General features: G+C 50.5%; 1 protein-coding gene across 1 annotated transcript in view; it reads right to left on the reverse strand.

Annotated features, from left to right (window-relative positions):
- Nucleotides 1–16,497, reverse strand: part of fndc3ba (fibronectin type III domain containing 3Ba) — a 65,530-nt gene that overhangs the window by 22,535 nt on the left and 26,498 nt on the right. The window contains exons 13-17 of the mRNA XM_078410555.1: nt 14,806–14,911; nt 12,794–12,963; nt 10,770–10,883; nt 9,382–9,531; nt 1,345–1,619 (exon numbers count right to left, since the gene is read on the reverse strand). Of these exons, the coding sequence (XP_078266681.1) occupies nt 1,345–1,619; nt 9,382–9,531; nt 10,770–10,883; nt 12,794–12,963; nt 14,806–14,911 (815 nt within the window). The remainder of the gene's footprint in view (nt 1–1,344; nt 1,620–9,381; nt 9,532–10,769; nt 10,884–12,793; nt 12,964–14,805; nt 14,912–16,497) is intronic.

Consider the following 16,497-nt stretch of genomic DNA (forward strand, 5'->3'; position numbering starts at 1 on the left):
TGTGTCTGTATGCTGTGGACGGCTTGATTGTAATCATGTCTTTTCACTGACTGGATAGCACTCAACAAAAGCTTTTCACTGTACCTCGGTTCACATGACAATATAGTAAATGAAACTAAACATTAAGGGATAACCCCTACTACAATCAGTCTGAAGAAGGGTCCCGATCTGAAACATAGAAACAAGGAACTACAGATGCTGGTTAATACACAAAAGGACACAAATTGCTGGAGTAACTCAGCTGGTCAGGCTGCACCTCTGGTGAACATGGATAGGTGACGTTTCAAGTTGGGACCCATCTTCAGATTGATTGTGGTAGAGGGGAGAAAGCTGGAGGAGAGGTGGGGGCAGGACAAAGCCTGGCAAGTGATCGGTGAAAAAAAAAGTCACTCGACAGGTCAGGCAGTATCTCTGGAGAACATGGATTGGTGACATTTCAGGTCAGGACCCTTCATTAGAGGGTCTCACCAGATATGTTGCCTGACCTGCTAAATTATTCCAGAACCTGGAGTCATTTTAAGGAAAGCAGCATCTGCAGTTCCTTGTGTCTACTCATGTTTGACTTGCTGTGGATGTAAAATACTCTAACGATCCTGTGGTGACAAAACAAAGTCATTGTTGCTGCATTTTCTTGAATTAACGCTGTAGTTTAAAAAAATGTTGAATTTAAATTTGTGACATATTTAAGGCAGTCTGATGTTGCTGTTTGTGTTACATTAATGTGTGATTATCCCCTCAGGCCACAACCTTGAAGACAATTTTATTTACTGATGGAACTAGGAAATAACGCTTTGCATAATTATGGCATCTGTTGTCTTACCTCAATGGAGTTTAAAATAACTTCAATAAAACATACTGAGGATACAATTCTTCCTTAACTTTAACATCTCAACTTTGTGCGGCACGGTGGCGCAGTGGTAGAGCTGCTGCCTGACAGTACCAGAGACCAGGGTTCAATCCTGACTGTGGGTGCTGTCTGTAGGGAGTTTGTACGTTCTCCCCGTGACCGCGTGGGTTTTCTCCGGGTGCTCAGGTTTTCTCCCACACTCCAAGGGCGGGTAGGTTTGTAGTCTAATTGGTTTGCTAAGATTGTAAATTGTTCCTAATCTGTAGGATAGTGCTAGTGTGCGGGGATCGCTGGTCGGCGTGGACTCGGTGGGCCAATGGGCCTATTATTTCTATCGCTGTATTTCTAAACTAAACTAACGGATTGGTAATGTTTCGGATCGGGACCCTGGAGCCTTCATCATCTCTGGAGAGCACGGATGGGTGATGTTTCGGGTCGGGACCCTGCTTCAGAAGTATAAGTGTATGTATGTCCTGTGGACTGGGGGATGGGTTTACCTGTAGGAGGTGTCTGGCAGGAGGTGGCGTATGACGTAGGCCGTGACGTTGTCCACGGTGAGCTGGCTGTCCCCGAGATCGATGTTGTAGGAGAGGATGTCGGAGCCGTTGCTGGGAGGCTCGTCCCACTTGAGGGCCAGGCCGGTGGAGGTCAGGCCGGGCTCCAGATGCTGCTCCTCCAGGACGTACACGTTGGTGACCGCGGCAGGAACGGAGGCGGGCGTGCTGCAGGTGACCAGGCTGCTGTAGGCTCCGCTGCCCACCTGGTTAGTGGCCTAAAGCAGACAGATAAAACACACGTCAGCCCATCACCAAATGCCCAACAACCGTGGCACAGAGACTCTGCGGGCCAGTCAGCATCTCCGGAGAACATGCACAGGTGGCGTTTCAGGTCGGAACATCTGGAGAAGGTCAGGCAGGAACGTGGAGTAGCAGTGATCTAGTTTAGTTTAATTTAGTTTAGAGATACAATGGACCATTGTGGGCTCCATCTTCCCTTGATCATGGGTGCTGGCTTTGATTTGTTCTTTTCATACCTTTCACTCATTTGTTCTTTGTAGCCTTTCATTCCTCTAGTTTCCCTCTCCCCTGACTCTCAGGCTGTAGAAGGGTCTTCACCTATTTTTCTCCAGAGATGCTGCCTGACCCACTCCGTTACTCCTGCATTCTGTAAGTCTTTACTGGATTGTGAACGATGTGAGAGGGGAGGTGAATACAGAAGTTAAAGTGTTGTACTTAAATGCGCGTAGTATAAAAAATAAAGTGGATGAGCTTGAGGCTCAGTTAGTCATGGGCAAGTATGATGTTGTAGGGATCACTGAGACATGGCTACAAGAGGACCAGGGCTGGGAACTGAATATTCAGGGGTACACAACGTATAGAAAAGACAGACAGGTGGGCAGAGGGGGTGGGGTTGCTCTGATGGTAAGGAATGATATTCATTCCCTTGCATTCCCTTCCCTAGAATCAGGAGATGTTGAATCAGTATGGATAGAAATGAGAAATTGTAAGGGTAAAAAGACCCTAATGGGAGTTATCTATAGGCCTCCAAACAGTAGCCTCGACATAGGGTGCAAGTTGAATCAGGAGATAAAATTGGCGTGTCAAAAATGTAATGCTACGGTGGTTATGGGAGATTTCAACATGCAGGTAGACTGGGAAAATCAGGTTGGAAATGGACCCCAGGAAAGAGAGTTTGTAGAGTGCCTTCGAGATGGATTCTTAGAACAGCTTGTACTGGAGCCTACCAGGGAGAAGGCAATTCTGGATTTAGTGTTGTGTAATGATCCTGATCTGATAAGGGGACTAGAGGTAAAAGAGCCATTAGGAGGCAGTGATCACAACATGATAAGTTTTACTCTGCAAATGGAAAGGCAGAAGGGAAAATCGGAAGTGTCAGTATTACAGTATGCAAAGGGGATTACAGAGGCATGAGGCAGGAGCTGGCCAAAATTGACTGGAAGGAGGCCCTAGCAGGGAAGACGGTAAAACAGCAATGGCAGGTATTCCTGGGAATAATGCAGAGGTTGCAGGATCAATTTATTCCAAAGAGGTGGAAAGACTCTAAGGGGAGTAAGAGACACCTGTGGCTGACAAGGGAAGTCAGGGACAGCATAAAAATTAAGGAGAGGAAGTATAACATAGCAAAGAAGAGTGGGAAGACAGAGGTATGGGACTCTTTTAAAGAGCAACAAAAGTTAACTAAAAAGGCAATACGGGGAGAAAAGATGAGATACGAGGGTAAACTAACCAATAATATAAAGGAGGATAGCAAAAGTTTTTTTAGGTACGTGAAGAGGAAAAAAAATAGTCAAGGCAAATGTGGGTCCCTTGAAGACAGAAACAGGGGAATTTATTATGGGGAACAAAGAAATGGCAGACGAGTTAAACCGTTACTTTGGATCTGTCTTCACTGAGGAAGATACACACAATCTCCCAAATGTTCTAGGGGCCGGAGAACCTAGGGTGATGGAGGAACTGAAGGAAATCCACATTAGGCAGAAAATGGTTTTGGGTAGACTGATGGGACTGAAGGCTGATAAATCCCCAGGGCCTGATGGTCTGCATCCCAGGGTACTTAAGGAGGTGGCTCTAGAAATAGTGGAAGCATTGGAGATCATTTTTCAATGTTCTATTGATTCAGGATCAGTTCCTGTGGATTGGAGGATAGCAAATGTTATCCCTCTTTTTAAGAAAGGAGGGAGAGAGAAAACGGGTAATTATAGACCAGTTAGTCTGACATCAGTGGTGGGGAAGATGCTGGAGTCAATTATAAAAGACGAAATTGCTGAGCATTTGGATAGCAGTAACGGGATCATTCCGAGTCAGCATGGATTTACGAAGAGGAAATCATGCTTGACAAATCTACTGGAATTTTTTGAGGATGTAACTAGGAAAATTGACAGGGGAGAGTCAGTGGATGTGGTGTACCTCGACTTTCAGAAAGCCTTCGACAAGGTCCCACATAGGAGATTAGTGGGCAAAATTAGGGCACATGGTATTGGGGGTAGGGTACTGACATGGATAGAAAATTGGTTGACAGACAGAAAGCAAAGAGTGGGGATAAATGGGGCCCTTTCGGAATGGCAGGCAGTGACCAGTGGGGTACCGCAAGGTTCGGTGCTGGGACCCCAGCTATTTACAATATACATTAATGACTTAGACGAAGGGATTAAAAGTACCATTAGCAAATTTGCAGATGATACTAAGCTGGGGGGTAGTGTGAATTGTGAGGAAGATGCAATAAGGCTGCAGGGTGACTTGGACAGGTTGTGTGAGTGGGCAGATACATGGCAGATGCAGTTTAATGTAGATAAGTGTGAGGTTATTCACTTTGGAAGTAAGAATAGAAAGGCAGATTATTATCTGAATGGTGTCAAGTTAGGAGGAGGGGGAGTTCAACGAGATCTGGGTGTCCTAGTGCATCAGTCAATGAAAGGAAGCATGCAGGTACAGCAGGCAGTGAAGAAAGCCAATGGAATGTTGGCCTTCATAACAAGAGGAGTTGAGTATAGGAGCAAAGAGGTCCTTCTACAGTTGTACCGGGCCCTGGTGAGACCGCACCTGGAGTACTATGTGCAGTTTTGGTCTCCAAATTTGAGGAAGGATATTCTTGCTATGGAGGGCGTGCAGCGTAGGTTCACTAGGTTAATTCCCGGAATGGCGGGACTGACGTATGTTGAAAGGCTGGAGCGATTGGGCTTGTATACACTGGAATTTAGAAGGATGAGGGGGGATCTTATTGAAACATATAAGATAATTAGGGGATTGGACACATTAGAGGCAGGAAACATGTTCCCAATGTTGGGGGAGTCCAGAACAAGGGGCCACAGTTTAAGAATAAGGGGTAGGCCATTTAGAACGGAGATGAGGAAGAACTTTTTCAGTCAGAGAGTGGTGAAGGTGTGGAATTCTCTGCCTCAGAAGGCAGTGGAGGCCAGTTCGTTGGATGCTTTCAAGAGAGAGCTGGATAGAGCTTTTAAGGATAGCGGAGTGAGGGGGTATGGGGAGAAGGCAGGAACGGGGTACTGATTGAGAGTGATCAGCCATGATCGCATTGAATGGCGGTGCTGGCTCGAAGGGCTGAATGGCCTACTCCTGCACCTATTGTCTATTGTCTATTGTCTATTGTATGCAGAACAATTCATTTTAGTGTGTCTGGATACATGTGACAATAAAGTAATTATTGAACTCTAATATGGAAGAACAAAAGAATAGCTTGAAACTCCATTGAGTCACACAGCGTGGAAACAAGCCCTTCAGCCCAACTTGCCCACACCAACCATCACGCCCCATCTACACTAGTCCCACCTGCCTGCGTTTGGCCTATATCGCACTAAACCTATCCTATCCATATACCTGTCTGAATGTTTCTGAAATGTTGCACTGGTACCTGCCCCAACAACCTCTTCCAGCAGCTCATTCCATACACCCACCACTCTTTTCCCCCTCACCTTAAACCTATGGTTCTCGATTCTTCTACTCTGGGCAAGAGTCTCTACCCTATCTATTCCTCTCATGATTTTGTACACCTCTTTAAAATCACTCCTCATCCTCCTACGCTACAAGGAATAAAGTCCTAACCAGCTTCTCCCAATACCTCAGGCCCTCAAGTCCTGGCAACATCCTTGTAAATCTTCTCTGCACCCTTTCCAGCTTGAAAACATCTTCCCTATGACATGGTGCCCAGAACTGAACACAGTACTCTAAATGTGGCCATGCCAATGTCACATGTAACTGTATCATGACATCCCAACTTCTGTACTTTACATGGAGATTTAGAAAATCCTATCCAATGTCTCATCGACAGCCCTGCTGGATTCACCCCGAGACACCTACATCCCAGCTTGCTGGCCCTGCTTAAATATTATGAGAGGGGCTCACAAGGTAATCCAGTTAGAGCCATAGAGTCACAAGGCACAGAAACAGGCCCTTCAGCCCAACCTGCCCATGCTGATGACTCCTTATAACTAATACCCTCCAGTAGGTTTCAATAAGTTTCTGGCTTCAATGTTTCAATAAATTGGGGGGGGGGGGGGGGGTGGGCATGTGAATGGGGGGAGCCAAGGCAGCTCGTTTAGTTTCTCAAGACGGTCTTGTCTCTCTGGGCTAATTCACTTTCTCTGCTGCTTTGGCGCTTGGGGCTAAAGGATGGTGCGGACATTAAGTTCATTAAGGACCTCATGAATCACTTCCTCTCCAATTGGAGTTTCAGCTTTGGGCGGCACAGTGACGCAGCGGTAGAGCTGCTGACTCACAACGCCAGAGACCCGGGTTCAATCCTGACCTCGGTTGTTGTCTGTACATTCTGGACTTTGCACGTTCTCCCCGTGACCACGCGGGTTTCCTCCAGGTGCTCCGGTTTCCTGCCACATCCCCAAAGACGTGCGGGCTTGTGGGTTAATTGGCTTGGATAAAATAGTACATTGTCGCTAGAGTGGAGGAAAGTGTGTTGTGTACGGGGTGAACACCGGTCGGGGTGTGGGTGGGCTGAAGGGCCTGGTTCCGCGCTGTATCTCCCAAGTCTAAAGCTGCAGTTTTATAAATATTGATGAAAGAATTATAAGTGAATATAAGACAGCGGTGATATGTGAGCATAATTATAGAGAGCGGTTTGATTGTATTTTGATGGATGGTAAATGCACACAGCTGGAGGCTGTGATGATCAGACACCAAACAAAATATCATTCAAGGTCTCGCCTGTGATCTACGCAGCCATCCAAGTTCGCTTATCCAAAATTACCTCTCCACTTTTCACATTTAATGTGCTATCTCCTTCATCTACCAGAGCCTTCCAGCAACATGACTTGTGCCAGACCCAGCAGAAGCCTTCTGCTGTGGGAACACATGCTAATCAATCAGAATCCTTATCCAGGGTGGAAACGTTAAGGACCAGAGGGAGTATCTTTAAGGTGAGAGGGGCAAAACTTGAAGGAGATATGTGGGGCGAGTTTTTTTTTATAGTGCTGGGTGCCTGGGTGCCTAGTTTTAACCTGGCGTCATGTTTGGCACAGACATTGTGGGCCAAAGCTGTACAGTTTTATATTCTATGTTCTCTGTCATACGAGGAGAGATTGAAAAGACTAGGCTTGCATTCACTGGAGTTTAGAAGGATGAGAGGGGATCTTGTAGAGACGTATAAAATTATAAAAGGACTGGACAAGCTGGATGCAGGAAAACTGTTCCCAATGTTGGGCAAGTCCAGAACCAGGGGCCACAGTCTTAGAATAAAGGGGAGGCCATTTAAAACTGAGGTGAGAAGGAACTTTTTCACCCAGAGAGTTGTGAAGTTGTGGAATTCTCTGCCACAGAGGGCAGTGGAGGCCAAATCACTGGATGAATTTAAGAGAGAGTTAGATAGAGCTCTGGGGGCTAGTGGAATCAAGGGATATGGGGAGAAGTTGGGTACAGGTTACTGATTGTGGATGATCAGCCATGATCACAATGAATGGCGGTGCTGGCTCGAAGGGCCAAATGACCTCCTCCTGCACCTATTTACTATGTTTCTATGTTCATCAGTCATAGAGTCCTACAGCACAAACAGGCCCTTCGGCCCACCTTGTCCATTCTGACCAATGTGTACCTTTATTTAAACTAATCTCTTTTGCCTGCATTGGGCAAGTTGCCTCCTATGCCGTGGTGGTACAAGTAGAACATAGAACAGTACAGAACAGGAACAGGCCCTTCGGCCCACAATGTCTGTGCTGAACACGATGTCAATTTAAAGTGCACATCTGATGCACAGGGTCTGTATCCCTCCGTCCCCTTTATATCCAAACGAGATCACAATCCCCCAAAATCAGCCACACTCTGAATGAGAGAGAGTGGGAGTGGGAGAAGAGAGAGAAAGGATGAATGAAGAGAGGAAGAGAGAAAGAGGCAGAGAGCAAGAGAGAGAAAAAGAGAGAGGGAGTGTGTGGGGAAGAGATAAAGAGAACAGTAGGAATGGAGAGAGGAGAGAGATAGAGAGAGAACAGGAGTGGGAGAGAAGAGGAGAGAGAAAGAGGGGGAGTATGGGAAACAGGAAAAGGAGGAATGGTGAGATGGGGAGAGAGAGGGAGACAGGGAGTGTCAGGAGGAAATAAGGAAAGGGGAGGGAGGGAGAGGGAGAGAGAGAGAGGGGCGGAGGGTGGGAGTGTGGGGAACAAATAAAAAGAAAGACAATGGGGAGAGGGAGAGACAGGGTGTAGGGAGGAAATAGAGAGAAAGGGGGAGGGAGAGAGAGAGAGGGGGTGGGAAACATCTTGAGAGAAAGGGAGAATGAGAGAAGGAGAGAGAGAGAGAAATGTGAGATACAGGAAAGGCAGAGGTTCAACAAAGGGAAGAGAAATAAAGGCAAGAGTGACGGAACCAGGAAGGAGAAAAGAGAGCGAGCGGGAGATAGGAGAGAGAAAGGGGGAGAGAGTGGAGGGGGGGGGGGGAGAGAGTGGAGGGGGGGGGGGGAGAGAGTGGAGGGGGGGTGGGGGAGAGAGTGGAGGGGGAGGGGGGGGGAGAGAGTGGAGGGGGGGGTGGGAGAGAGTGGAGGGGGGGGGGGGAGAGAGTGGAGGGGGGGGGGAGAGAGTGGAGGGGGGGGGGGGAGAGAGTGGAGGGGGGGTGGGGGAGAGAGTGGAGGGGGAGGGGGGGGAGAGAGTGGAGGGGGGGGGGGGGGGGAAGAGAGTGGAGGGGGGGTGGGGGGGGGCAACTCCCAAGCCTGAATGTGGCACACAAACAGCAAGGCCAATTAATGAAGCAGGTGATAACAACCTGCCTCCAAACCTCATTAACAGGCATTTGTTATTGTACGCTGCTTGCTGCACCCTTCAGCACTGTGCGTGTTACAGCTAATGGAGATTCATTCACCAATCTGCCCAGAGTACACACAGGTCGTTGTTCCCAGCTGATGCCCACTCTGACTACATTCAACAAACCGTGGGAGTGCCCGCTCTTCACTCACTCCGCACAGCGATATTGTGTCCCTTTACAGCCTGTACCCCAGTATTATACAGTGACAGACCCATCCCCACCGGTACTGTACCCCAGTGTTATACAGTGACAGACCCATCCCCACCGGTACTGTACTCCAGTGTTATACAGTGACAGACCCGTCCCCACCAGTACTGTACCCCAGTGTTATACAGTGACAGACCTATACCCACCAGTACTGTACCCCAGTGTTATACAGTGACAGACCCGTCCCCACTGGTACTGCACCCCAGTGTTATACAGTGACAGACCCATCCCCACTGGTACTGTACCCCAGTGTTATACAGTGACAGACCCGTCCCCACCAGTACTGTACCCCAGTGTTATACAGTGACAGACCCGTCCCCACCAGTACTGTACCCCAGTGTTATACAGTGACAGACCCGTCCCCACCAGTACTGTACCCCAGTGTTATACAGCGACAGACCCCTACCCACCAGTACTGTACCCGAGTGTTATACAGCGACAGACCCGCACCTACTAGTAATATACCCCAGTGTTACTAGTAGCGACAGACCCGTCCTCAGTTCAAATGACATCTAAACATTGTGAGAGTGGACATGTCAGTGGCTGTACCTGCAGCCGGCAGCAGTACTGGGTGGCTGGGGCCAGGTTGTGGATCTCAAAGGATGTCTCCATGCCACTGAAGACGAGCTCCATCGAGTCCTCCGTCTCTCCCCATTCTAGCCGGTACTCCGAGATGTCAGGGCCACTGCTGTCTGGGTTCTGGAAGCACAGGGGACATCATTGAGGGATAGACACACTGAGACTTCCCGCACGTCCCCTCGTCAGTACCTACAGAGGCTGGGGGGCGTCAAGGAAAGGCCGCTCTTCCCCTCTACTCAGTCTGCTAGTCCACACTTCAACCCCGTTGCCCCTCCCTTGCAACCACTGTTGTAAACGATCACGAGGGGAACAGATAGCGGCACGGTGGCGCAGCGGTAGAGTTGCTGCCTCACAGCATCAGAGACCTGGGTTTGATCCTGACTTTGGGTGCTGTCTGTGTGGAGTTTCCATGTGACCATGTGGGCTTTCTCCGGGTGCTCCAGTTTCATACCACACTCCAAAGACAATTTACCAAAAGGCTCATTTGCGAGGGTAATTTGTTTCCAGTGTGCAGGGTAGTGCTAGTGTACTGGTCACCACGGACTTGGTGGGCTGAAGGGCCTGCTTCCATGCTGTATTTCTAAACTAAACCAAACTGAACTAAACTAAACTAAATTAAAGATAGGGTACTTAAGAAATGCACAATCATTTACTCAGAGTAGAGGAATCAAGAATCACAGGACATAGGTTTAACGTGAGAGGGGAAAGATATAATAGGAACTTGAGGGGGACCTTTTTCACTCAGAGGGTGGTGGGTGTATGGAACGAGCTGCCAGAGGAGGCAGTTTGGGCAGGTACTATAATCCATTTAGAAGACTTTAGACTGTAGAGATACAGCGTGGAAGCATTATGCCCTTCGGCCCACTGAGTCTGCACCCACCAGCGATACACCAGCGCTATCCCACACTCTAGGGACGATTTACAGAAGACAATTAACCTGCAAACCTGCACGTCTTTGGAGCAAGGGAGGAAACCAGAGCACCCGGAGAAAGCCCATGGGGTCACAGGGAGAATGTACAAAGTCCACACAGACAGCACCCATAGTCAGGATGGGACCCGCGTCACTGGCACAGTGAGCAGCAACTCTACCAGTGCGCCACTGTGCTGCCCACTGGATCAGTGTTGATCTCCCTCCTACAGGATTGATGCCATGAAGCCCGGAAGGGTGCAGGGAAGATTTACGAGGATGTTGCCGGGACTCAAGGGCGTGGGCAGTTGGGCAGGCAAGGACTTTGTTCCTTGAAGCGCAGGAGTGTAGACTTTCCTTTGACCGGATAGCGTACAAAAGAAAAGCTTTATGCTGTACCTCGGTGCACGTGACAACAATAAATAAAACGAATCTATTGGCCCTGACTTACCTCCCAGCTCACCAGTACACTGGTGATCGATGTGCAGGAGAGGCTGGGTGCTTTACACTGTACTGGTGGCCCTTCTGCCGTGGTGAGGTCCGTCACTTCCGAATAGGATCCGTACTGTCGGATGCAGAGCAACGTCCATGAGCAGGGAACGAGGGAGAAACCCCAGGTTATGACCCGCGGACCGAGAGGGGAGGGTGGGAGGGTGAAATCTCCGGCGTGGTTTAAATAAGCATAAAGTAGCAGGGCTGTGGATCCCAGCGGTTGGGTCCCACAGTGGTGAAGCAGGTAATGCTCCACTCTGCCAGGTTCAATCCCCACCTCCGCCACTGTGTGCGTGTGTGTTTGCTTGTGTCTGCCGATGTGTGTGTGTGTGTCTGTGCCTGTCATTGTGGGTGGGTGTTTATGTGTGTGTCTGTGTGAGTGTGAGCGTTTGTGTGAGTGTGTACCTGAGTGTGTGTGTGTGTGTTTGTGCGAGTTCATGTGTGTGTGTGTGAGTGTGTGTCTGTGTGTGTGCACGGGTGTGTGTGTGCGAGAGTGTGCGTGTGCACACGAGGGTGTGTGGGTGTGAGTGTGTGTGTGTGCCTGTGTGGAGTCTGCACGTTCTCCCAGTGACCACGTGGCTTTCCTCCCACAACCCAAGGCTGTGCTTAATCGGTGGGTTAAATGGCCGTTGGGAATTGCCGTTAGTGTGGGGGGGGGGGGGGGGGGGGACAAGGGGAGAGGACGGAACATGGGGAGAATGGATCATGGGGAAAAATATGTGCGAATGGGAGCCGGCAGAGAGTCGATGGGCCGAATGACCTGCTTTGATGTCATGAGGGGATAATTGTAACATGGGATCAACTGGGCATCTCCTTTGTGGCTGGCACAGACACAGTGGGCCAAATGGCCTCCTCTTGTGCAGTGACCTTTCTAGAACATAGCACGACCACCAGATCTCCCACAGTGTGGGTAGACAGAGAGGTGTGGGGAACGGACTCTGGGTGGGCATGTGGTGAGGAGAGGCCTGTGGGTCACAGGGAGATGGATGGTGGGGGGAGAGTGGGGCAGACCCAGGGCAGGGGATCCACAGGAGAGGGGCAGCAGAGGGCAGGGGATCCACAGGGAGAGTGGGACAGACCCAGGGCGGGGGATCCACAGGAGAGGGGCAGCAGAGGGCAGGGGGTCCACAGGGAGAGTGGGACAGACCCAGGGCAGGGGATCCATGGGGGAGAGTGGGACAGACCCAGGGCAGGGGGTCCACAGGAGAGGGGCAGCAGAGGGCAGGGGATCCACGGGAGAGAGTGGGACAGACCCAGGGCAGGGGATCCATGGGGAGAGGGGCAGCAGAGGGCAGGGGGTCCACAGGGAGAGTGGGACAGACCCAGGGCAGGGGATCCATGGGGAGAGGGGCAGCAGAGGGCAGGGATACAGAGTGAAGAGTGAGAAAGAGAGAAGGGGGAGAGGGCGAGAGAGGGAGAAAGGAGGAAGGAGAGGGAGAGAGAGAGTGAGGAGCAAGGGAGAGAGTGGGAGAAAGGAGGAGAGGAGAAAGAGTGAGGGAGAGGGGCAGAGAGAGGGGTGAGGGGGTGAAAGAGGACAGAGAAAGGATGTGAGAGAGGGAGAGGAGAGAAGGCCAAAATAGGGGGAGAGAGAAAGCGGAGAGAAACAGATAGAGAGTGAGGTGAGGGGGAGAGAGTGATAGAGGAGATGGAGAAAGGGCTTGTGAGAGGGGTGGAGAGAGGAGAGGGGGTGGAAAGGGGAGAGTGAGAAAATGGAAAGAGAAAGAAAGAGAGGAGAGGAGGGAAGGAGAGAAAGATGGAGAGAAAAGGAAGCGAGAGAACGAGTGTGAAAGAGTGATAGAGGAGGGGTGAGAGAGGGAGAGAGGATAGGGGGTGATAGGGGAGAGAGGGAGTGGGTTAGAGAGTGGGATGGAGGGAGGAGTTTGGTGGAGGGGGAGGGAGGGAGAGATGGGGGACGTTACAGAGGGAGGACACCGTGTTGTGCGGGGGAGGCAGGGGAAGGCTGGCACGGTGGCAGAGACTCACCCCTGCGTCACTGGCACCCCTCACCCTGAACCTGTAGGTGGTTCCCGGCACCAGGCAGCTGACGGAGCAGTGGAGCTCGGGGCCACGGTACACCTCCAGTGGCTCCAGCCCCTCACCACTCATCTCCACACTGTACTCACTCACCCGACTGTCCTCACCCTGTGGCACACCTGTGTGGGAGAGGGAGGGAGGGAGGGAGGGAGAGAGAGGGATAGAGGGATAGATAGAGGCAGATGGAGAGATATAGGGAGGGAGAGAGAGAGGGATAGACAGAGAGTGAGAGATAGAGACAGAGAGAGATAGGGAGAGAGAGAGAGAGAGAGAGAGAGGGAGAGGGGGAGGGGGAGGGAGAGGGAGAGGGAGAGAGAGAGAGAGAGAGAGAGAGAGAGAGAGAGAGAGAGAGAGAGAGAGAGAGAGAGAGAGAGAGAGAGAGAGAGAGAGAGAGAGAGAGAGAGAGAGAGAGAGAGGCAGATAGGGAGGGAGAGATAGAGAGGGAGAGATAGAGAGGGAGAGATAGAGAGGGAGAGATAGATAGAGACAGAGGGAGAGAGATAGGGAGGGAGACAAAAGAGAAGGGGAGATGAGGGGGTAGGGGAGGGAGAGTGAAAGAATCCAATAAATTCAACTGACATGGCTATTATTTGCCAGAACCAACCACCTCCTCTCCACCTCCACCAACTACAAATACAATAAATAGCCTCCTGGAGGCCGTAGCAAGTCTCCATTCCATTCTGTCCCTCTCCATCTGCCAACTCCATCTGACCTCCTTCCCCCACCATTATTACACCGAGTAAAAGCAAAGACCTACAGATGCTGCTTTATATCAAAGATAGACACAAAGTGCTGGAGTAACTCATTGGGTCAAGCAGCATCCCTTGAGAAAAATGATGGGTGAGGTTTTGGGTCGAGACCCTTCTGCACCTCCTACCGATCCTACCGATCTCAGGACTAGGACGTTCAATGAGCAGAGAGAGGTTCAGGAGTGGGGTGGGGTGCAGCAGGTTTTATGGGGTGTTGGTGTGGACACGGGACGGTCGGTACGAGGATGGAGGACCCAGAGATATGTCCGTGTAGAGTTCCTCTCCAACAACACGGTCGTCCCTCAGGGTCCATCCGCCAGTAGATGGGAGGGAGGTCCCCATGGCTCGGCCCATGGCTGGGGCTACGGAGAAGTCTCCAGCTGACGTTCTGGGAGCCCAGGGACAGAACCACTCCCTTGTTGATCACTTCATCTCCCCTACTCCAGACACACGAGAAATGGAACCATGACCTCCATGTTCAAGAATAGCTTCTTCCCAACAACCATTAGCTTCTTGAACGTTGAACAACTCTAAGCTCAACTATGAACTACAAACTGTTTTGGTTGCACTAAGGTCTTTGGGCTTTTTGCAATAGAGTCTAACAGCGTGGAGAAAGGCCCTTCGGCCCATCAAGCCCATGTCCACCAAGATGTCCCATCTACACTAGTCCCACCTGCCTGCGTTTAGCCCGTATCCCTCTAAACCTGCCTTATCCGTGTACCTGTGCAAGTGGTATTGTTTTTTACTATTGTCTTTACAGGTCTGTATCGTTGTTACAAGTAAGAATTTCATTGTTCCGTTGTTGGTACATATGACAATTAAACACTGGATGTCGAAACAAGGAACTGCAGATGCTGGTTTGCACAAAAGGACACAAAGTGCCGGAGTAACTCTGTGGGTCGGGCGGCATCTGTGGAGAACATGGATAAGTGAAGATTCAGGTTGGGACACTTCTTCAGACTAAAGGGTCCCGACCCAAAGCGTCACCTATCTCCGTTCTCCAGAGGTCTGCCTGTCCTGTTGAGTTGCACCAGCACTCTGTGTCATTTTGACAATTACACACTCTTGACTCTCCTTGCCTCCTGAGGTCCATTCCGATGTTCCTGACCAGGATAACCGCGCGTTGGTGCTCCCATCCCCCCCCCCGCACCGCTCACGGGCCGACCCTGGAACAGAACCGGCCACACTCCGGTCAGGAGATGGGACACTTACCCCACTCGATGTGAAGCTCCTTGTGCTTGGGTTTGCCGACCAGCCGGGGAGGTTGGCAGAGTCCGGGGGCCATACACTGTGTGCGGACAGACAGACTTCCCGAGCACTGCGGCGGGTGGGGAGGGGAGGGGAGGGGGAGACAGAGAAGGACAGAGCGTTACTTGGCCGAGGGTCAGGGGGGGAAACCGCCGCAAATAGGCAAGGGTGGGACCCCCGTGGAAGGAGCCCCTCACCCATAGATCGCACCCAGGGCCACTTTCAAACTTTAGAGATGCAGCGTGGAAACAGGCCCTTCGGCCCACCGAGTCAATCCCTGCACACTAGGACTATCCGACACACTAGGGATCATTTACAATTTTACAGAAGCCAGTTTACCTACAAACCTGCACGTATTTGGAGTGTGGGATGAAATCGGAGAACTCGGAGCTGTCACAGGGAGAACGTACAAACTCCACACAGACAGCACCCGTAGTCAGGATCGAACCCGGGTCTCCGGCATTTTAAGGCAGCAACTCTATCACTGCGCCACCGTGCCGCCCTTAGCCAAACGCCAAGCCAGACTGATATGTGTGGTGGGGTCCATGTTACCTACAGGTCTTGTTCAAGGTATGGTCATTGTCAATCAACATCCAATTGTACCTCCATCAAGGTGAGACTCAAAGTGCTGGAGTAACTCAGCGGGTCAGGCAGCATCTCTGGAGAACATGGATAGGTGACATTTCAGGTCGGGACATTTCTTCAGACGTTTTCTCCTGCAGGGGCAGCACAGTGGGGCAGCGGTAGAGTTGCTGCATTACAGTGCCAGAGACCCGGGTTCCATCCTGACTGCGGGTGCTGTCTGCGCGGAGTTTGTATGTTCTCTCTGTGACCGTGTGGGTTTCCTCCGGGTGCTCTGGTTTCCTCCCACACTTCAAGATATGCTGTTTGGCATGTTAACTGGCTTGTATAAATGATCCCTCGAGTGTAGGATGGAGTGGGTTGGCGTGGACTCGGTGGCTGAAGTGCCCGTTTCAACACTTTATTTCTAAATTAAACTAAACTACTGTAAATTAGGCTCCATACATGCTCTGCTTCTACTGTCGAAACTGCAGATGCTATTTTACAAATAAAATCACACAAATGCAGGTTTGTTGGTTAATTGGCTTTGGTAAAATTATAGATTGTCCCTAGTGTGCAGGATAGTGTTAGTGTACAGGGTGATCGCTGGTCGGCGTGGACACAGTGGGCCGAAGGGCCTCTTTCCACACTGTATCTCTAAATCAAACTAAATTAAACTAGAGGCTAATAGCTACAAGGAGATGTTGGAGAAACGTGGAAGACACAAAGTGCTGGAGTAACTCAGCGGGTCAGGCAGCATCTGTGGAGAACATGGACACAGAGTGCTGGAGTAACTCAGCGAGTCAGGCAGCATCTGTGGAGAACATGGACACAGAGTGCTGGAGTAACTCAGCGAGTCAGGCAGCATCTGTGGAGAACATGGACACAGAGTGCTGCAGTAACTCAGCAGATCAGGCAACATCTGTGGTAAACATGGACACAGATTGCTGGAGTAACTCAGCAGATCAGGCAACATCTGTGGTAAACATGGACACAGAGTGCTGGAGTAACTCAGCGGGTCAGGCAGCATCTGTGGAGAACATGGATAGGTGAAGTTTCGGGCCGAGACCCTTCTACAGACTGCTTCTATTCCAG

This window comes from Rhinoraja longicauda, chromosome 13, assembly GCF_053455715.1.
Source record: "Rhinoraja longicauda isolate Sanriku21f chromosome 13, sRhiLon1.1, whole genome shotgun sequence".
Classification (NCBI taxonomy): Eukaryota; Metazoa; Chordata; class Chondrichthyes; order Rajiformes; family Arhynchobatidae; genus Rhinoraja; species Rhinoraja longicauda.